Below are 22,377 nucleotides of genomic sequence, written 5' to 3' on the forward strand. Positions count from 1 at the left end.
AGCAACATGACTTAACTTGTGCCTACAGAAGTCATTCATCAATGTCCAATGACATAAAAATGCTAACTAAATCTTTGATTCAATGCGCTCTCTCGACCCTGTCAGATCGTCAGAGCTACACTTCACAACCATGATAGGAGTTATATAGAACCAGTCACTCCATTAATAAGACCAAGATAATCTAGTTGCCATGAGCGTGTAACTACCATTAATATAATCTTCCTAAAGCTTTCATCATTATCGACTAATTGAACCGGTAAAGATGGGAAATGTTGTAAAACTCACTGGCTATCAGGCTCACCAGTGCCTTTCCTGTTCCAACTAATTCCGGGACCAGCTTTGCGTTCCCCTCTCTTTCTCTTGTTCCGAGGAAACTGGAAATCCGAGGCTAAACATGACTTTAGAGTTGATTGGTCCTGAGAAACTGCAGATTTTGCCACTGGATCAGGTTCTGGGGTGGGGACTTGAGAAGGGTTGGTGCTTTCTCCTTCTTCTCCTTTCTCCGGGTCATGCTGCCTCTCTATGGATTGATTGCCTGTCCTTAAGAACGTGTGGTGATCTCCTTCGGTTCCATCATTTTGTATCAGGATGTTATCCAAGATCTGCAGATATCATCAAAATGTTTAAAGAAAAATGTAACTTATCGGCTTCCATATTTCTTAGCATTATTTCAAGAAGCACACTGTGGTCTAAAATTAGACTGTTACTTATATCTGACAGCTCGAAGGATTAGTATAAGAGTAATAAGACACCTAACTTGAAATACAATGATATTTGATCACGTAGGAAGAGCGAACTCCAAACTCAACAAAACCACCATTCAAGTTTCACCATGCTAAGTTATATGGAAACTTTAGGTGTTGCCTTCATCTGAAAACACAGTTCAGACTCAAGAATATATGCGAATAAGAATGACAGGAGCTAAAATGCCTAGCAAATGTGCATTCAAAGAAATTCAAATGCTTAGCATTAGTATTTGAGATGAGGCACCCAATTATCAATCCACATTGCGGGACAAAACAAGATAATAATGTGACTCCGGTAAAACTGATGTCTCTGCACTTAAATTAGACTAGAAGGAATCGATGCAGTCTTTCTATGAGTGCGAGTTTTGGGGTGCACGGCCTAGCAAGAGTTTTAACAATTTTATTATATTAAGAAAGACATAGAGTTATTATATTAAAAAAGCTTACATCTTCACACGAATCTCCAATCTGTGGCTGATGGAAAGTAACGTCAGCTGCAGACAACAGTCCTACTGTGCTTTCAATTATATCAGGAACATGAATGGTCTCCGCATAACTTGAAATAGCATTTTCATGCATTACAAACTCTCCAATATCATATTCCGAAATATGTTGAGTTGGATTATATATAGCTCCCACTGATGTCATGTCCGCATTGCCAGCTGAGAATGTAGGACTAGGAGCAGAGCTATTCTGCGCCTCACAGGGTGCAAGAAGGCTCAAGTTCTCAGAGGAAGAGAACTTTGAGGCATTTTTGGACATGATTATGTCAAGTTGACTCTTTAGCTTGTGAACACGAGAGTGCACTAATTCAATTTTCATAAGGACCTGATCCAAGGAATTGTCACCATCTTTGAACTCGAAAAATAATTGATCATCATTACTGCCAAATTTATCAATGCAATCCGCTTGTTGGTCCATACTTGCTGCCACAGCATAATAAGAAAATGACAGCATTCAATGTCGATATCAAAACAAAAAATTTGACCTTCAAACATGCATTTTGGTTCAAATAGGCTTCACAACAAGATAATAAACATAACTAACGTTGCATAGGCTACATGGGTAGCACACAGATAGGTATATGAAGTACTTTATTGGTTATGTAGACACAAGCACATTGTGCATATGAAGTAGGAAAAAGAAAAATCATCTACTTTTCTCTTTTACCTGATAAATTAGTATATTAAAGTAATCAGAACAATAGGCTTAATCTTCAACCCAACAACTTAGAAACATTCACCAAGACCAAATCCTAGATGCCAGGCAGTTCTCAGAACTACTCAGGTAACTTGACATTTTATCACGCACAAAAAGAATCAATGTGCAGAATAAATTATTACCTGTGTTACCAAAATCATTAGACATAGGATTGCCATCTGGATTGGCCCTCTTGCTTTCTGCAAAATTAGACATTAACATTATCTTTGAAAGGATGGAGACAGAGAGAGTCGATAAGAATGAAGAAGGGGGAGATGGAGAAAGGAAAAGCACTCACACCAGGGGGTACAATTACAAAGAAGAGGTTTATACCGATATAGGAAAAAAGGTTATGACGTGACATGTATGACATTAAGTCTGCTGTGTCTTCAACTCTTTTTCTTCTCCTCCTCTTCATGGCCTTTTTTCTGTAGCCTTGACTAGAAAATGGCAAAGACTTTGACCCAAACCCTTCTAATGTATCTTGGTTGATTCTTGAGAGTTTTCTCTGGTCATATACTGCAAGTTCTCTTGCATATTTCAATGCTTGAGACTCAATCTCCTTAATTTTCAGCTCTGCCCACTTGCAACGCCACATAATAGGACGTATAAAGCTCCTCCAGTGATTTGTCAACTTCTTCTTCCTAAAATCAATGTGAGACAGTTCAAATATATAAATCATTTAGATACTATGTCAGCCTTAAAAAGTATGATTATTTTGTAATGACACTTTCCTAAAATTAAAGTAGTACGCCAAACTCATAAATAAACTTTGGTAAAAGGGGTGATATAAGAATCTGTGTCAAATAATTCTGTCTTCTCCTCTTATAGTAAACAAAATCTTTCAAAAGGACTAAATTAACAGTTTAACCACTCAGATCCTGGATGGAGACAATCAAAAGGCCACCAGATAAACAAATTTAATAAGCATAAAGATACCACTCAAAATAAGGTAATCATTGAATGTAAATGTAAGATTGAGTATTAACTTGGAATAAGACAGTACTGAAGACTGCATATAAGTCTTAGATAAAAATTGTTTTGTAAGTAATAATGAAGTTCCTAGTCGAAACTATCCATTGGAACTTGGAACAGACACTCAAGGTTTGAAGTAAATGAAGTTCAGGTCATCAAAAGTTTTTTTTTTTTTTTTTAATAAATTTCTATTTGTAAGTTATAATGAGGTCCCTAACTTAAAATCATATACAGAAAAAAAGCATTGAAAGCATTAATTTCAACCAAAAAAAGGTTAATATAATTCATTATTGCACATTCTTTAAAATGATGTCTAAAAAGGTTCTGTGTTTTTCATCAGGAAGAATATGTGATCAATTCTTTATCATTTTGGAGTTTCCTTAACAGACAAGATCAGTTGTTCGACACTAGTACAAGGTACAGAAAACATATGTGATGCAACATACCTAACTTGAAACATGCTACTAAATGAATCATAAGACGATCCCAAACCACTGTGATCAAAATATTGTGATTCCACTTCGGCTTCACTCAATCCAGAACACCTTTCAGCATCAGATTCAGTGTTGCCAAATGAGCTTGAATATTCAGTCGCATCAGGATCATCAGCTTCAGCCAATCTAGTTTCACCAACAGTCGTACATTTAATTACATCAATCTCCATATCCTCGGGGCCCTTCGGAACTGTGATTTGTCCATTCAACAGAGTTTCGTTCCCAGTTTTGATTTCCTCACAATCATTCATGCAGCTCAAACCGTTCTCATTGGAGTTTACTAAGATGCACTTGCTTTCCTTTTCAGGTTCAACAGGTGTAGTATAACACGGTTCACTGTCTGGATTGATATCCATCACCGGTTGAGCAGGGGCCATGCCACAACGTCACCGAAACTCAATTCATTTTATTTATTAGTAAAACTTCAAAAGAAATTCCTTTATAATGAGCCTGAAAAGAAACTGAATCAGCTCAGATCAGTGAAGAAATTTAATTAAACAGTTCAATCCAAAATGAGTAAGACAAGAAGAATATCAAATTTCTGAGAAGTACTACAATGTAGACAACAAAAGACGCTTTTGCAAATAAAAGGAACACCATCCCCTGATGCAGTGGCATAAGTGGCTCTACATGTAATACTATCAATTGCTAATTCATACTACCGACAAAAAAAAGGAAAATATATCTAATGGAGTTGAAGAAATAGAACACATTTTGATGCATATTGTAATTCAATTGTCTAGTGAAACAGCAAAAAAAAAAAATAGTTCTAGCATACAATTGGTAAATTGAACACCAAAAGAATGTATATAAAACTCCTACTATCTTCAAAATAGACGTTAACCTCAATCAGCTTAAATGTAAGAGTGCAGGTAACCTTCACTGACTAATTGCTTTATGATATAAAAAGCAATAACTAAACACTTGGGAACAGCCAAATTTCAACAGGACTATCACTGTTGCGTGCTCATTCTAAGGTAATCTATCTTTCTAAGCTTAATATAGTTCAAATACCCTATTATATTACTGATAAAACAGATATTGGATTTTAACATCTTGTATGCAAATTGAATGACAGATATTCAAGACTGGCCTACAATTCCCTTCGTGTTCGTATACAAAACTCCCCCAGCAAAAAATTGAAGCAGAATCACCACTCAATCAACTCCAGTTTAAACAGAAAACACTTCTCATTACAAAACCAAACATGAAACCACAGCAATAAGCATTGCATAAGCCAACCAAAATAAATGCACAACTTTCATTCATATAATTGAAAATATGCAAACAAGATTCAAAAAAATTTCATACCACAACCAAACTAACATCATATTAGTAATATTCAATATCAATTAACAACAAAGGAACAAAAAATTTACTTTGTCATCAATCAAACTTGAATATTACTAACATAACGTTCATATTATCAGCGCTACGCTACACAATATCATAAGCATATAACAAAGATAAACACCAAGAAGCAACATAGCCAGCTAGTCTAACACCCAAGGAAACCTTTAAGTAAGTAGAACAAAGCTAAAGAAGAAGAGAGAAGTTGATATGTATAAATATATAAACATATATATATAGAGTTGCATGCATACATGTGAAAAAAAGAGAGAGGTTAAGAGAGAATGTGAGGAAAAAGAGAAGTACCCAGCTGAGGAAATGAGGAGTTAGAGATGGGAAGTGAAGAGGGAAGGCAGGCGGCTGAGAGTGAGAGAGGTAGAAAGCGAGACAGTTGAAGACAAGAGAAGGGAAGTTGACGTTAAATATAAACCTAAAGAAAGCTAAAGTGTTGGTTTTGTTTGCAAGAGAAGAGTGAGTGGCAACCAGAGTCATGAAAATTACTTAAACACTTTATTATAAATAATTTATCTAGACTTTAATAAATTTTTTATTCTTTAAACATAAATTAAAGAGTAAATTTGATTTTCCATATCTAGAGAATTAAATTTTACTGTTTATCTTAATTTTAAATAATAAATTACAAGTTTCTATGTATTTTATTTATGATTTATCTTTCATATTAAGTATTTTATTTATGATTTATCTTTCATATTAAGTTTTTTTCTTGAAAAAACATATTCTCTATCCTAAGATTTAAAGTGTCTATTAGATTTGAATTAAAATTTTGTTTTTTATATTTAAAAATTAATGAAGATACTCTTTATTTATATGAAATATGCTCTTTAAAGTAAAGAGTATCATTGGAGATGCTCTTACTATTACTTATTATTTTTTGACACTTGGCTTTTTTCTATTGGTAACATAGATTTTATTTTTTGCTTCTTTACTAAAAATAAATAAATTATTTATCTTTCCCTTATGAGTAATAATATGCTTGGGAATAAATTCTACAACTGAATCATATAAACAGACAAAAAACAAAGGACAAAGTGATCATTTTACATAAATTTTGTACATTATGATCACAGGGTTATAATGTTGCCTATTGTGTCACGGTAACTATTGGAGTATGGATTAGGGTTACACTACTGCCTATTGTGTGACGATAACATTACTCTATTGGAGTATGGATTAGGGTTACAATGTTGCTTATTGTATCATGGTAACGTTACCATGTGTGTGTGCGTCTTTAGATCAAGGATATCTCATTCTTGGGACAAAAAATTATCTATCTTCCTTGATATTTGGATTAAAGATTAGAGTTACACTAATGCAGCTGGTAACGTTACCTTATGTGATAATCTTTAGATCAAGGTTACCTCGTCCTTGGAAAAAAAAAAAATTTATTTATATTTCCAATTTTTGGATTGAGGATTAGGGTTGTAGTGTTGTCTACTAAATCACGAAGAAATAATGTTACCCTATGTGACTGTCCTTAATCTAGGTTATACAATAACAATCATTTGTTATACAGTAATATTATCTCATGTGATATAGCTCAAATTAAAGTCCAAAAGTTATTGCTACCTTTATCTAATGGTTGTAACTGTTAAGAGGTATCATATTGGAAAACATCGAGATAACAACAAAATAATATATCCATTAGCTCACAATCTTATGATTTTTAAACAACCTTTTGAATCACATACCCGTGCAATTATCATTCCCTTATAACCTTAAATTAATTCTTACATCTATATTTACATGTGATACATGAGAAACTTATTCTATTCCTCGTAGCACTCTTGTTTTCTATATTTCTAATAAGATTCATATTCTTATAACAATTTTATAAGGAAACGAGCCACAATATCTTAACAGTAACAAGGGTAATATCACCTTTTATACTTATTTTAAAGAATTGTACTGCATTATTAGTCTCAACACAAGATAATATTATCTTATCGATCTTAATTGTTATTGATTTAGAGTAAAAAAAAAAAAAATTGGTATACTTTTTAAACTTTTAATTTAATGATACTTTTTGCATTTTAATATAATTTAACTACACTAAACTCTTAACATTTACAAAAATTAACTTGAGCACCAATTCAAATTTCAATCCAATGAATTTTTCAATAATAATAAAAGCAATAATAATATACTTACAAAGATTTCCATATAAAGTGAGGCGGCAAAAAAATGAATGGAAGAGTGAAACAAAAAGTTAAACTCATTAAATTCATTCTTCTATTCATTTTTTGCCACATTACTTTGTATGGAGATCTTTATAAAATTTATTTGTAAGTGTATTATTACTAAAAAAAACTAATAAAAAAAAAGAATTACCTTTATTATTTTCACATAAATTCCCTTAAACTTGTTTTATGACATTAATATCAGTAATACCAATACCAGCCTTACTAACCTCCCATATCGACTGACGTGACATATGCATTTGGGACAAAAATTTGATACATTTGGGGAGCCAATTACGGGTTTTTTTTTTTATCAAATCTTATTTTTTTTATTTTTTATTTTTGGGACCGATTGACATATCAGCTAGGTGACATGACAGCGGAGGTGGCATCTGTCACGTCCATTGTTACGAGAGATTAGTAAGACTAGTATTATTGTTTATTGACACAAAGTTAATCTTCTTAATATTATTTATGGAATAGAGGAGCTTTTCCTTGTGTCCCATTGACAAATGGTGTGAAATCAAAGTGGGAAAATTAATGTTCCAAAAATTTGTTGAACCAAAAGAATTGACAATTCTTGGTCTTGGAATATCCTTCGAGACTTAAAATTTATCAAGCTGGATATGTTCAAAAGTAAATGTGACATTTAGAGGATATTCTTTTATGCTTTTGTTTTCAACTTTAAAATCGAAATGAAAAGAATGTGTGGTGTTAATTACATATTAAAATTGAAAAAAAGCAAAAAAAAAAAAAAAAAAAAAACATTTTCTTCGTATTCCTAAATATTACATATAAGAGAATAAAATTTGTTTCTTCAAAGTCTTTGTTCGTACCTAAGCAAAAACATAAGACTAGAAGTCCAAAACTGAAGTTCAGACTACAATCTCATGCAGAATTTAACATCTAAACACACATTATTAAATACCCCTCAATATATTTTTAGAAATTACAAAAAAACCCCAGTAACCCATATTTACCAGATTCCGACCACCGTCGTCAGAAAATGATCGGAATCTGGTATAATGGCGCACTACCGGCTGAATCTGGCTGGTAGTGCGCCGATCTAGCCTTTTCCAACCAAATCCATTAGAAAAGGCCAGATCTAAGGCCTTAGTCAATCGTCAACGACGGCCAACACATGGTCGTCGTTGACCATCAACGACGGCCGTATCTTTAGCCGTTGTTGACGAGCAAATACGGCCAGATTCACCCGTGGATCTAACCGAAAAAGGCCATCTCGGCGCAAGACCAGCAAGATCCAGCAGTTCATGCGTAGATACGACAACTCCGACCACCCTCCGGCGGTGGTGGCCGGCTGTCCATATTTAATGGGTGGGTTGGGAGTGTTTTTGTTAACTTTTAATGTTTTATTATAGGAGTTTTTAGTAAATAAATAAACATAGGGGGTGTTTAGTAAATAAACAAATATAGAGGATATTTTTATTTATTTTCAAATCCTACATCGTAATACCTACCTAATTTAACTTTTTTTAACTTTTTTCCAAAAACTTTTCTAAAAAGTGTAAAAAAGTGAACCAAACGGAGCTTTAATTTCTTAATATTATTTATGGAATAGAGGGGTTTTTCCTTGTGTCCCATTGACAAATGGTGTGAAATCAAAGTGGGAAAATTAATGTTCCAAAAATTTGTTGAACCAAAAGAATTAACAATTCTTGGTCTTGGAATATCCTTCAAGACTTAAATTTATCAAGCTGGATATGTTCAAAAGTAAATGCGATATTTAGAGGATATTCTTTTATGCTTTTGTTTTCAACTTTAAAATCGAAATGAAAAGAATGAGTGATGTTAATTACACATTAAAATTGAAAAAAAAAAAAGACATTTTCTTCGTACTCCTAAATATTACGTATAAGAGAAAAAAATTGTTTCTTCAAAGTCTTTGTTCGTACCTAAGCAAAAACATAAGACTAGAAGTCCAAAATTGAAGTTCAGATCACAATTTCACGTAGGATTTAACATATAAACACACATTACTGATTATCCTTAGTTTTTACGAAATTATTAAGTCGAGAGTAATATTACAATTTTTTTTAATCCAATTGTTGTACTCGATATCATCAAAAATTACCTTAAACCCTAACTCTGTTTTCTCAAGCTTTATGTAGTTAATTGAATTGGGCCCATGGGCTTCCTCAAGTCCATATTATTTGAAGTTTATTTGTTGGGATATTAAATGGGCTTTGTAATATTTGTTTGTCCCATTAATCTTTTACCCTAACATTAGTAACATGTCCCCAATTTCCAACTAATAGAACACAACCTAAGCTATGGCAAACGAGGGTCCATCACCATTTAAAAGTGGTACGAGTAAATATTATGTTATTTTCAATAAAAAAAAAAAGTATATTACATCATTCATACGGTAGAATACTAACATCTTATCTGTTTATATATTTATTATCTCTCATTCGCTTAGTCGACACAATGGTTAATTAATTTTGAAATATATATATATATATATGGATCTTAATAAATTGATGTATGGATGAATGTAGGATGTTTGATTTTTCTAAAGGGTGTTTTAGTAATTTTATTAATATATATACAATGGTAGAAGGATTTTAATATTTATTGGACAAAAAAGATGAGTTTAATATAAAACATGTCCCATGAGAAAAATGAAATAAATTCTACCAACAAGTAATAATATAATTAATACCCAAACCAAGAGTCATTAGTTATCATGATGACCACTCTTAATATAGTTGATTATATATTTATTTAGTTGACCTTCTAGAATGTTAAGATATTTAATATTTCTAATTCTAATGATCTTAAAGTTGAGTACAAAATTGAAGTTTTTATCAAACCCTAATGGCACGTCACATCTAAAATCACTAATGAATAATTTAATTTATTTGGTTTGAGCCAACTTAACTTAATAAATGCATTTTTTTAACAAAAAACACTTTCTTAATGTCCAATAGCGAACTCTATTTTAAGACAAACAATACCTACATAATCGAATTAAAGTCTTATGATGTTATACCTCAAATCAGACAAATCATATATTCGGATGATTTTATTATTATTGTTATTATTGAGACATAATCAATGTCTTTTTGACAATTTTAACCCACCTACCTTAATTGACTTTCCTCCTTTTTCCAACCAGATTCACAAGCTTAAGCATATTCTAACCTAATTCCAACTTTTGATTACTTTAATTAAAGGATTGGATCTAATAGCCTTGTCCTAATCTAAATATTCGATTTGTCTATTCAATTAAACATACCCACCCACACGCTACTTTTCAAGAATATTCAAGTTTTTTACACACATTTTACCAAAAAAGAAAAAAAATTATATGAAATAAATAAATATTTTTTATATTCTTAATACCCTAGGGGACTTCATTAAAATTGACCAATAATTTATTTAAAAAATAAAATAAAATATAATTTATTTAAACAAGAAGATAAATAAATAAATTGATAGTCTTGTCCATGCTTTCACTTTGCATTTCTCTCCCATCCCATGCATAAAATTCAACGACAGTTATGATTTTTAAATTCGATTTCCCAAAAATACCCTCAATACCCGCCAAATCTACACACCAAACAAGGAGGTAAAGCCGTAAATTATGTGAAATCACAAGGGTAACCCTCACAAAGCTATCAAAATCCTGCCATTCTCCATTTTCCAGCGTTAAATGTTCGCCTCTCCAACGGTCCGAGGACCAATTTATGCTCTTGACTATCCTTTTTCTTTCCAATTTTCTCGTGAAACAAACTGGGAAAACTCAAAAACCCTGGGAGAGAGTATAGTACGAGGAGCTGAGTTTAGACTGACGGCGACTACGGAGATGATGGTGATGATTGAAACGGCGGTGGAGGTTCTGGTGCCGTCATGGTGGGAGGTGAAGGTGACGGTGGCGGCGTCGCTGTTCGTGATCTTCGCGTACTGGTTTTTCTCGAATAAAGCGGAGGATTTCGGCCTTGATCGAACGCTGGGTGCCGAGATTGCTTCGACTGAGGCCATGGACGACGCGGACAAGGTAAATTCATGTGATTTAGTTCGTTTTGATTGAATTCTGTGATTTGACGAGGATTTTATTTAAAAGTTGCGATTTTGATCCTTTAGAAGACAAAATCATACTTGAGAAATTTTTTTAGACCCTTTTAGTTTTAAGAAATGGACAAAAACCTCCTATGAACAGCTGAACTTGTTTAAATTAAGTGTTTTTGGTGATTAAACTAAAAATTAGAGTTGATAGTGATCATGAAGATGATAGAAATAAAGTTTTAGTTCTGGTTAGAGATAGAAAATGGAGAAAACAAATCAAAATTTGAAATCCGCGTCGTTGCTAAGTGGAGCTTTGAGCATTAGGTATGGTTTGTAATTCAACTAATGCTTGGGTTAGTTTAATGTCGGCGTAATTGAGGAAGATTTTTTTCTTTTCTTGGGCCCTTTTGGTCATATTGTTAATGATTGTTTCATTTATTATATTTCTTATTTTGGGGTCGACTTTTGTGATTTGTGGTCATTTAGCTATTTGGAATGACGGAAATTTGACATGATGTTTGATAGCTTTGGCCTTTGGTTGCTGGGAAATCATGGGAAAAGGAAAGTAGTTGAATTGTAAATGAGGTGTACTCGACATAGCTGAGTTATTGCTTTCTCTTGGTGTGGAAAACTGAAACAATACAAAATACTGTACCTCAAATTTCATGGAAAGAGAGTGAAGAATACTTGTCATGATATTAATTAGTAAAATAACAGTAATGGTTCTTGCTTGAATGTTTTATAATTTTAAGTTTGAGGTTTGAGCATTTCGTACTTATCTCCTCATTAAATGTGTTACTCTTGGTTTTGTAAGTCATGACTATGTTGCTGAAGCTCGTAAATATTATAATGTTTTTACATGAGAAGATTGGAATATTAACTGCGTTGTAACACAATATTATGCATGCCACTTCTTCATGGAGTAATTTTCCACTTCTTTGACATGCAGTTCTGCACTTATTTTGTAGATAGCCCAAATGAAAGGAGATTCTCAAACCGATTCTGCATATTTAATTAAGGTACTTTTTTTTATCTTGTAGATGTGCTTAATTATCTTATATGTTTGTCATAACACAGATAGTATGTGCACTAAATGCTATTTCTTGACTTGGTGTTATGGATTTTCCTTTTGGTCACAGTAAGATGTTGTGTTCTCTCTTTTTCAGTTGGAATTGTTGGCAGCTAAGAATCTTATTGGTGCGAACTTAAATGGGACATCAGATCCTTATGCTATGATCACTTGTGGTTCAGAAAAGCGGTTCAGGTTATTTGATTTGTTTTCCTTTCAATTTCTAAATGGTTGATGTTTTATAATTGATCTTTTGAATTTCTCTTCAGGATTGGATCCAAATGGATACAATACTCAGGTTATCATTCTTAGATTGCACTGCAAGCAATATGCTTACATTTATCTTAATGATTTATATATCATTTTAACTTTGTACTGATGCAACCATTATCAACTTTAATATTAAGGCACCATAATATTTAGGATCACCAGCTTATGATTTCAACCCTAGAATGATCAGGCTTTGTAACTGGACATCTAGGCTATCAGAGAATACAGTTTTGGGATTGAGAGAAATGCTTACTGTTTAGAGTTTGTAAGGTGGATGGTTGGGATATTGCTTTCCATCTTGAAGATTTACCATTAAGGTATATGATTTGCCTTTTGCTTTTCATGGCTTGTTCATTAGATCGATTGAGTTTAGGGTTCATTTAGATCTATTTCTATTGGGGATCAACTGATAGACTCAAGATCTCAGTAGGCTGGATGAACTAACCATCAACGTTTTCTCCATAATTTTAAATGATAAAGAGAAAATCTGCTATATAAATCTAAATTTGTAATATAAAGATATGTTTGAAGTTCTAAACTGTCGAAGTACTTCTACTATGCTCTGGTTAAGGTCCTTTTTTTTTTTTTAAATTGTGTTTCCTCTTTCTCAAAGAGACTAAGAGAGAGAGAACACGATTCCAAAACCAACCTGACTATAACATATTAACATTGAATTACACGGAGACGATATATTAAAAAGAAAAGAACAACCACGTCAAGCTACCAGGGCCCAAGTTCTTTAGGGTACACCCCTCTCCTCAAGTTAAAAAGACATGATGAGCTTCCTGCCCAGGTTCCTTTAGTAACTTACCACTGTTACTGTTCTTTTCTTTCTTACGTGATAGAACACCACCCACTCCAGGACCCATCACTAAGGTTTATAAGATAAGGAGGTTAAGTAGTCATCAGGCCTTTTGGGAAGGTTGTTAGCCACGTGGGTATAAGTCTGGGCATATGACCTGTAAAGGGAAGCCTGTAAAGGGAAGAAAAATGTTTTAGTAGGAAATTGTTGGGAGGTCCCTAGCTCCTCGAATTGCTAGACTATCCTATATTTTCTTTTTCGTCATCCATTTATACTTGTTCATGAGAAGCTTGTTATTTCCGTTTTCAAGTCAGATCAATATAGAATATAGCAGTATTATTCAGAAATCCCTTGTTCATTGAATTGTTTATCTGTGTTGAGTGATTGAAGTTCTGGGTTCCTAACAAAATGGCTATCAGTTTGAGGGTTCCTAACATTACACCACATTGATTTGCATGGAGTTTTCAGTTGCTGAATGATGGAGGTCAATATCACAAGTCTAGTTCAAAGCTAAGCTGTTTATGTACAAGAATACTAGCTATCAATACAACTAAACATTGAAAACTTATTCTTTGTTTTAAAGATAGCTTGAGCTGAGGTGATGATGAAGCCTGCTTCTATCTTATCTATCGTGGCAGTTGTGTCTTCTTTATATTTTTCCTGGACGGATCATGGTTTCTCTATTTGGTTTTAACTCTCATGTACTTCAATGGGGAATAAATGTTAACCTTGTTTTTGGATCAGACAATGCTTTATCCGCTTCAGATGTCCTTAAGATATTTAAAATGTTGGTTAATTGTTAGTGTCTGCCCAAAAATGGTTTATTCTGTCTACCTCATTCATCGACCTGGTCATTGGAACTAACCAATTTTTTTAAATAATATATTTCAAAACTATTTATATTCATCACTAGGTAAATAGTGTATCCATCAATATGTTTCCTCTAGTGACATTTGTTGTTATGATTAAATGTAATATGCAGCAAGAGATCCAGTAAATTTATGTGTAGAATAATGAGTCAATTAAGATATTTTTGGTGGTGATTTGATTTTTATAGTATAGTTTTACTTATTGTACTGATATTAGTTTTACTGCCGTAGCAGATTATTGTGACAATATATGACTGGGATATAATTTGGAAAAGTGCTGTTCTTGGTTCAGTGACTGTAACAGTTGAAAGTGAAGGTCAAACTGGTGCAGTATGGTATGCATTAGATAGCCCTTCTGGGCAGGTAATTATTGGTCCTAAATACTATTCTATTCTTATACTATTTTTTGTTATTTCCTGGCTTGTTTAATTTTCATTCTTCTTCATTTATCCGGAGGTAAATAAAAGTCTTTTTTCTGCTTGTCAGGTTTGTCTCCATATTAAAACAGTAAAACTCTCTGGAAGTTCTTCCAGGTATCCTTTTTGTTTATTTCATACACACACACACACATCAACATACTCCATTTAGACCTCTTCACTAAGGCATTGCCCTTTCATAACGCTGAGTTCTTTTTTTTCCTTTACTAGTAACTTACTATTGGAATTTTGTACTGTGAGGAATTCTCAAGAACATATTTTCATGCTTGTTTACTTGTTAGTTTAGCATTAGAAAGTGTATAAGGAGTGTTCAAATAATGGTTGGAAAGGATAAAGAAGTTTTTTTGATGGTTTCTTGAATTCTAGCCATGTATTGGGTCCTGTGTGCTATAGGTGTTTGCCTTGCGGCATTCCAATGGGTATAACAAGAAGTCCTGTTTTACTTCTTTGAATCTGATCAATTTAACATTATCAAAGACAATTTTGTGATATCTTAGACCCTCTCAATAATGGAAATTTAGAAGTTTTTGAGAGAGAGAAGGTTCTATTCGGATGTTTTTCTATTAGTGTTGAAAAGTGAAGGAATAATAGCCTGTGTTCTGTACATCTTCAACTTATTAATTAACTATTACACAGTATGCATTTCATGTGTGTGCATGTGTTGCTGCATTTGGATTGATTGACATAATATGTAGAAAATGACTCACTTTGTTATGATTGTATAGATTTCTTCTGCCTCTTTGAGTATGCTTGGGACAAAACTCAAGATTCAAGAAATTTCCATTTAATAGTAATTTTCTAAAACCCTTTTTTGGAGAATACAAAATCATTTTCCGATGTTGCCTGGAAACAAATACATGTTTAAGTGTTTTCATTTGATATAGAAATAATTCTCAACTTCTTGTTTTGTAAGTGCTGTTTGTTTTTCTTCAAATTAAATTAGTTAAAAATTAGATAGATATTATGTAAAATTGTTTTATAGATGCTCGAATTTTGGAAGTATGAAACTCAGTTTCCCGTTTCATTTTTCATATTCATATTTTGGATACAGATTTGTGAAACAATATTGGATGACAGTTAAAAGATTTCTTGGTTCTCTTTGATTTTTTACATTCAATACGGCTGAAAATGTGTTTCTGGTTGTACCTTTTGTTCTTTATTCGTTTTTTTTTTCTACCAGATTCCTCTTAAATTGACATTTATTACAGTATCATTTCCTTCATAGCTTTTTATAAACTAAGAATCAATATGGTTTTGTTAAGTCATTTTCCCTTTTAATGCTTATCTACTATACTGCAAATTTTGGTTAAATTTGTTGCCATCATTGTTGTTGCTTTCAATTTATATGACAGATTTTTAACTGACAGGGTCATGAATGGGTATGCTGGGGCTAATCCTAGAAGAAGAGCTTCTTACGATAAACAAGGGCCAACAGTGGTACATCAGAAGCCAGGGCCTCTGCAAACAATATTTAATCTCCTTCCGGATGAGGTGAGTTGCTCAAAATTCATGTCTTGTCAGATTGTTTATCTACTGAGCTTATAATTAGTAAATTTTGAATCATGGATAAGAATGAATTCTAAATTTCTTGTAATTCTGCTTAGAGAGCTGACAAATGAAAAATCTGTTTCAGGTTGTTGAACGTAGTTACTCATGTGCACTTGAGAGGTCATTCTTGTATCATGGCCGTATGTATGTCTCTGCATGGCACATATGCTTCCATTCTAACGTGTTCTCAAAGCAAATGAAGGTTAGCAAGTCTTTCTTTCTCACCATCATTTGCTAAGTTCTAAAAAGTTTTATTTTTTACCAATTGATTTGATGCATCTAGAATGTGCATGTGTAAGTTACTTTTCATGTTCTGTTTTTAACCATTTAGGAAGAAAAGTTTGGATTTGCTTTTGTTGCGGTCAAGTTAGAGCATATGTAAAACATGATGCTTTGTTACAGTTCCTGTGTATGCATGCTTCTGTGTATATTTTGGCTTCTAAGATGCATATATGTCTTTGCAATTTTTTTAATCCCTGGAAATCAACTTTTGAACATATATGATGCAATTCCATGATCTTTATTGGACACGTTTTTAATTGTAATATTTCATTTATGTATCTATGTATGTTTGACTTGGTGATTATCCAATTTCGGGTGAAATGGTAAAATGATGCTTCAAAAATAATGTGCTTCCAATGTTTTCTTTACCTTCAGTCTGCGGTATCAACAAGGCGCGCCAATTTGAATGTCTTGACATTTCTGTTTGGCTTTGGGGAATTATTTTGGACTTATCTTGTGCACAGTTGAATACAGTGTGAGCTTCTTTGGTATTCATGTATATTACTAGCAAATATTGAACAACATTAGGCATCCTATTTATTTATGCAAAGGTAAGCATGAACAAGAAGAGAAAGGTCACTAGAGTTTTTAGATCGCATGTAAAGTTATAGCATCACAAGTGTCTGCAGAATTTAATATAATTTCTCTGATGTAATTTGCTTTTGATATATTTTGTTTTCTGTATCATGTGCATAGTAGCTGTGTAATAGATCATAGGTGTTAAGCCTTAGAGGCCTTGTTCTTCTCTATATATGAATAATATCCCATTCATGCCACATGGTTGATTTGGATAATTTTCTTCCCTGAAAAATCCCCCTTTCTGACTATTTTTTAATGCATGGCAGGTGATTATACCATTGGGAGATATTGATGAGGTAGTCCCCTCCAATATATTTCTTTTGAAGATATCTCCTTCAGAATATTTTCTTGTTTGATGCCTGTTTTGATGAACACTATGAAGTGCTTACATGGAAAGATTTTTTCGGTTTAACAGATACGTAGGAGTCAGCATGCATTCATTAATCCTGCTATAACAATTATTCTTCGCATGGGTGCTGGTGGGCACGGTGTACCTCCTTTAGGGAGCCCTGATGGTTAGTAGCCATTTCATTGTTTAGAGTGGCTGCATTGCTTAGATCTCCATGGGATTTTTACTGAGTATTCCTTGAAATATTGTATTTATTGTTCTTAAAAATTGAAATCTTACTTTGTAGTAAAACATGTATACATGTTTGGGTCAGTCATTATCATGCAATTCCATAGAGAAGCACATGATACATTTTCAGTTTAAACTGAGTTGCTGTGATGTTTTTATATAGCCTTTATCTTTCTTGCCATTTTCAGGTAGAGTCAGATATAAATTTGCATCATTTTGGAACAGGAATCATGCATTGAGAGCATTGCAACGGGCAGTAAATAACTACCATGCAATGTTAGAAACTGAGAAGAAGGTCCATTCCTTGTACTTTATAAATCATCATTTCTCTAGCATCTCTTATTATTTACCTTTATAAGACTGTTATTATTACCACTTGGAATAAGGTGGTCATGATTTGAAAACTGTGAAGGGATTTGAAACAATCTTTTACTCATCCTAGAAACAAAAATAACTAATAGTGGTCAGCATGGAAATTAGCAGTTTGTTGTTTGCTCGAACAAAATTAGTCTGATATGGACTTCCTGTCCACAAGTATGTGCCGCTTTAGTGGATTTAAATATCAAATTTCTTGTCGTGTTTAAATAATTGGCTCAGTATTAAAGACTCTAAACCATAAGGCATGGCTTTATCTGTACATTTTGAAAGTGCCGATGCTTCGTTTGTAGTTTGGCCATTAAAGTATTGTATAGTTAATGGCTGTGATTATAGTTCTTGAAATTTCTTCTAAGCAAAGATTGATTTAATCTGATTGGAATTTGAGTTTGTCACTGTTCGTTGTCTAATGAATCCTTTGTATCTCCCTCCTTGGGAATTATATACTCGTTGGATGAATTGTTGGAAGCTCATGGAAGACATGCATTTGGCTATCTGGCATATTTATGATGAGGGTAACCTGTGGCAGATGCTTTGGTTAATCAAGGTTACAGTATGATGATATTACTTGTTGAATTTGTCCTCTTATGGAGATTCAAGCCTTGCTTGCTTCTGATTTCTGGTGTTCCTATATTTTGGTGTTATGCATTGGTAGTTGTTTTTCTTAGATATGAAATTTCTTGTCATGTTGCGAGGTTTTCAGGAATCTTGGCTGCTATGACATAATCAACTATCATAAATAAATTTCTTGTAATTAGTTTTATTTAATGAGAAACAAAGACAAATTTGCTGAACTTTTTCTTGGCTGCTATGACATAATCAGCTTTCATAAATGAACTTGGATAAGTTCAAGCCATCCCAGATATATATTTTGCTGAACTTTTTCTCTGAATTTTTTTATTATACCAAAAGAAATTTCATTCTATCTTTCGTACTGGTTTATAGGAGAGGGCAGAATCGGCACTGCGTGCACATAGTAGTTCTATCAGAGGTAGTAGGAGACAGCCTAAGGTTCCTCAAGATAATGTGTCCAAACCTGAAAAGACTCAAGCATTTATCAAAGAAGAGGTTCTTCTTGGTATACATAATGTATGAATCATCTTTTTTTTTTTTTTAAAATAAATTTCATGAGATCAAACATTATGCTATTACCATTATCTCATCAGTAATCTATCTTGCAGAGTGTTTTCCCTTGCACAGCGGAACAGTACTTTACTCTAATTTTGAGCGATGATTCTAGTTTCACAAAGGAGTACCGCTCACAACGAAAGGATACTAATCTTAATGTAAGTTCAAGTTCATCATAATAAATTACTAATCCTAGAATGCTATCTTATTTTTGTAATCTGTTGTTTGGCCAATCTAGTTTACCTGCCCATACCAACCTAGAAAAAGAAGAAGACACTTAACAAAAAAAAAAAAAAAAAAAAAAAAAAGAAGTAGAGAATCTTAAGGTTTGGCATCCATGATTTGAGGAACATAATTAGAATTTGTGATGATGATTGTGAGCTTGAGAGGGAAAAGGATGAAAATACCTTAACACACATGACCACTAGTTCATCTCGGCTTTAATATGATGTTAAATTACCACATCCGAAAAGCTTAACTCGTAGGTAATAGCCTAACAATGATATAATTAATCATGGTAGGTAAAATATATTTAGTCACTGTCCTCTGAATTGTGCTATTTGTGGCCCGAAAGATAGAAGGGGTTTCAAGAGATTGGATATGCCATTTTTTTTTTTTTTCCTTTTTCCCCCTATAATATATCAACAGAAATGTGAAATAAAAATATTCCCTTAAATCTTTTCCATTCCTTTCCGTCCAAACAACATCATCCAAACAAAGTTTTAGAGATTGGTAAAACATTAAAAAGTGAAGTTTTCTTCTGTATGATCTTCCAGATTCTTTGGGGTCTACCCAGGTTATCTGTCTTGAGGGCCATGAACTTATTAATCAAAGAAGGCTATAAGTTCTAAATTAATTGTTGGCTGATATGATCTGAACAATATTTGTTTACTATTTTATGCTATTTCCAGATTGGACAGTGGCATGCGGCAGATGAATACGATGGTCAAGTTAGAGAGATCACATGTAGATGTCTCTGTAACAATCCCATGTGTCCCCCAGACACAGGCATCTCTGAGTATCAGCATGCAGTCCTATCACCAGATAAGAAAACACTTGTGCGACCATGTCTCATTGTTCTTTTATGTTTACATTAAGAAAATAGTAGTTTTTGTTGTCTCTTAACTATATTCTAATAAGGCTCAGAATTTTCTTTCTTTTTATTTCTGTCTTATGAACATCAAATGCTTACTTGTTTATCACAAATCTTAATTTTTTAATTAAAATTGTGATCCTTATTTTAGGTTTTTGAGACGGTACAACAGGCACATGATGTTCCATTTGGATCTTACTTTGAGGTATGAAATTCGTCTTAGTCATCATACTTTTCTTAAAAGTTTCTCATTTGACATTAGTTTTAACATAACTTAAATACGTTCGACGTATTCATATGATTTATAAGAACTTCAACACTAACTAGTTCTCTTATGCTGATCTGAGGTTTCTCAATCAAGTGCTGAGCATTTCTTAATTATTGCTCAAGCCAGAGATTTATTTCAGGTTCTCCATTTCATATGCCTAATAAATCTCTGACTCCCATCTAAACTATCATAGCTGTGACTGCTGTTTGACACGTGATTTCTACCTTATAATATTGTATACTTTGAAAACACACAATTAGTGTTACTTTATGTTTCTGGGTGACATTGAATCAAATGAATTACAAACATTGTGCCTAACAGCTTACTGATCTCTGCGAAGTAGTCCTGTTCACAGCAATGGAGATGGATGATATGTGAGAACCTGTTGTGTGGATTGTGGTTGATGTGCTATTCCTGTACCAGAACATAACACTCAGGCGTCACACTTCAGACTGATCTAAATTCAGTGTTATGCTTGAAGAATTTTAAGATCTATTTAGAACTAGTTATCTTATGCTGTATATTATTTAATAACGGTTTATTGGATATTACTTTCTATCCACATCATTCGATGTAGCACTTCCATGTTCATTTTATTTTGGATGACAAGTTCACAAATCTGGTTATATATTTTTTGCTTTATAGTGTTCTAATATATAAGGATCTTTTCTTTTAATTTTTATGTCTAATATTAAATTTTACCTCAGTAGTGACTTCTATTTTTTCTGCTGTATCAGGTTCACTGTCGGTGGCACCTTGAGACCAATTCTGAAAACACATGTACTTTAGATATTAAAGTGGGTAAGTTTGAATAGCCTCTTTGTTTCATCTCTTCGACTATATTTCTACTAAATCCACTAGACTCTAGAATTTCTGGAAGACAACTTGATGGCAATTATTTTTTATAATTCCATTGATTGGTGTCAAATTTGGGATGGGCCGAAAGATATTGATTGGTTAGTGTTGCTCGAATAAGTCAAATATAGATCTGGATTGCGTTTTGCTTTACCGTTTTGGTTCCAGGGAAGATGTGTTCTGCAGTGCTTTTTTTGTTCTGAGAATGTGGAGGTTTCAATCCCAACAAACCCCACATTATTTACACACAATACTATTACTATTTTTTATAATGAATCTTGTCTATTCTTGTTTCTACATCAGGTATTTTCATGAAATATCGTAGATGCAAATTACGTTGTTGTTCTATTCAGGAGGTTAGCTGATTTTTGCAATATCTACAGGTGTACATTTTAAGAAATGGTGCGTGATGCAATCCAAAATTAAGTCAGGGGCTGTTAATGAGGTTGGTATTTCACGGATTCGATCATTTTTCTTTCTTTTAAACCTTTATTTCGTGACAATGATGAATTTTCAAATGGGCAAAAAAATTAAAATTTCATCTTAATTTTTATGGTCACCTTGTAGCACAAGAAAGAGTTGGAGGTGATGTTAGATCTGGCACGTGCATATGTTAAGGCGCGTACTTCCGGTGGTGAGTCAAATAAGCCGTTGCCGTCGCCCTCTTCTACTGTGACACAAGATTTGTAACTAATATTTGATTAGCTTATTTTTTGGTTTAGTGTTATTGTAGTGTTCTCTTGCAATCGGCCTCGATCTTTTTGTTCTTCATTCTCTGCTTAGAAATAGTGTGTGCTGCTTTAATGCTCTTTAATGTTATATCAATTTCTTTTTCTGCTTCTCATTCTCCTTCTTTCGCTCTTTGACTCCTGTTCGAATGTAGATTTTGATCGTTAAGAGTGCACGATTTGAACTGTTGTGCACATTTACATGAAGTTGCCGACATCCTGGCTTGTTATGCCGGAAAATAGTTACTGTTGGGATATTTGGCTCAGAAATTCCTGAACTGATGTGATATCCAGGTTTGAAGACTCCTTGGCTCCGTTTGATTGGTTTTTGGGAATATTATTATTAGTATTCCCAAAAAAGATAAACAGTAAAATACCAAAAAATTCACAATATTATCTAATATTATTCAATTTTTTTTAAACCCTTTAAATTTATTAATTTAATTAAATATCCCTAAATATTTTTTTTTTCAAAATTGAAAAAACACTCCTAAACCCACATTAT

The 22,377-nt window shown here is 33.1% G+C and overlaps 2 protein-coding genes across 3 annotated transcripts; one reads left to right on the top strand and one right to left on the bottom strand.

Annotated features, from left to right (window-relative positions):
- Positions 1–273: 273 nt before the first annotated feature.
- Positions 274–5,177, bottom strand: LOC116118435. Of its 2 annotated transcripts, none has more exons than XM_031404427.1 (6): positions 5,072–5,177; positions 3,368–3,865; positions 2,280–2,590; positions 2,090–2,146; positions 1,194–1,672; positions 274–602 (listed from the first exon to the last, which is right to left on the bottom strand). In XM_031404427.1, the coding sequence occupies exons 2-6, from the start codon at positions 3,790–3,792 to the stop codon at positions 282–284; spliced, it is 1,593 nt and encodes a 530-aa protein (XP_031260287.1). In that variant the 5' UTR covers positions 3,793–3,865; positions 5,072–5,177; the 3' UTR covers positions 274–281. The 2 variants fall into 2 exon arrangements, with proteins under 2 accessions (XP_031260287.1, XP_031260288.1); XM_031404428.1 differs by having other exon boundaries at positions 3,368–3,876; positions 5,072–5,163.
- Positions 5,178–10,642: 5,465 nt separating this feature from the next.
- On the top strand, positions 10,643–21,978 carry LOC116118422 (BAG-associated GRAM protein 1). The gene is made up of 19 exons (XM_031404410.1): positions 10,643–10,984; positions 11,961–12,011; positions 12,159–12,256; positions 12,331–12,359; positions 13,075–13,124; positions 14,237–14,365; positions 14,489–14,535; positions 15,807–15,930; positions 16,073–16,189; positions 17,115–17,144; positions 17,264–17,363; positions 17,614–17,720; positions 18,746–18,889; positions 18,982–19,086; positions 19,840–19,986; positions 20,173–20,226; positions 21,027–21,090; positions 21,528–21,589; positions 21,712–21,978. The coding sequence occupies exons 1-19, from the start codon at positions 10,793–10,795 to the stop codon at positions 21,832–21,834; spliced, it is 1,773 nt and encodes a 590-aa protein (XP_031260270.1). The 5' UTR covers positions 10,643–10,792; the 3' UTR covers positions 21,835–21,978.
- Positions 21,979–22,377: the final 399 nt, after the last annotated feature.

The sequence above is a fragment of the Pistacia vera genome, unplaced genomic scaffold, assembly GCF_008641045.1.
Source record: "Pistacia vera cultivar Batoury unplaced genomic scaffold, PisVer_v2 Contig843, whole genome shotgun sequence".
Lineage (NCBI taxonomy): Eukaryota > Viridiplantae > Streptophyta > Magnoliopsida > Sapindales > Anacardiaceae > Pistacia > Pistacia vera.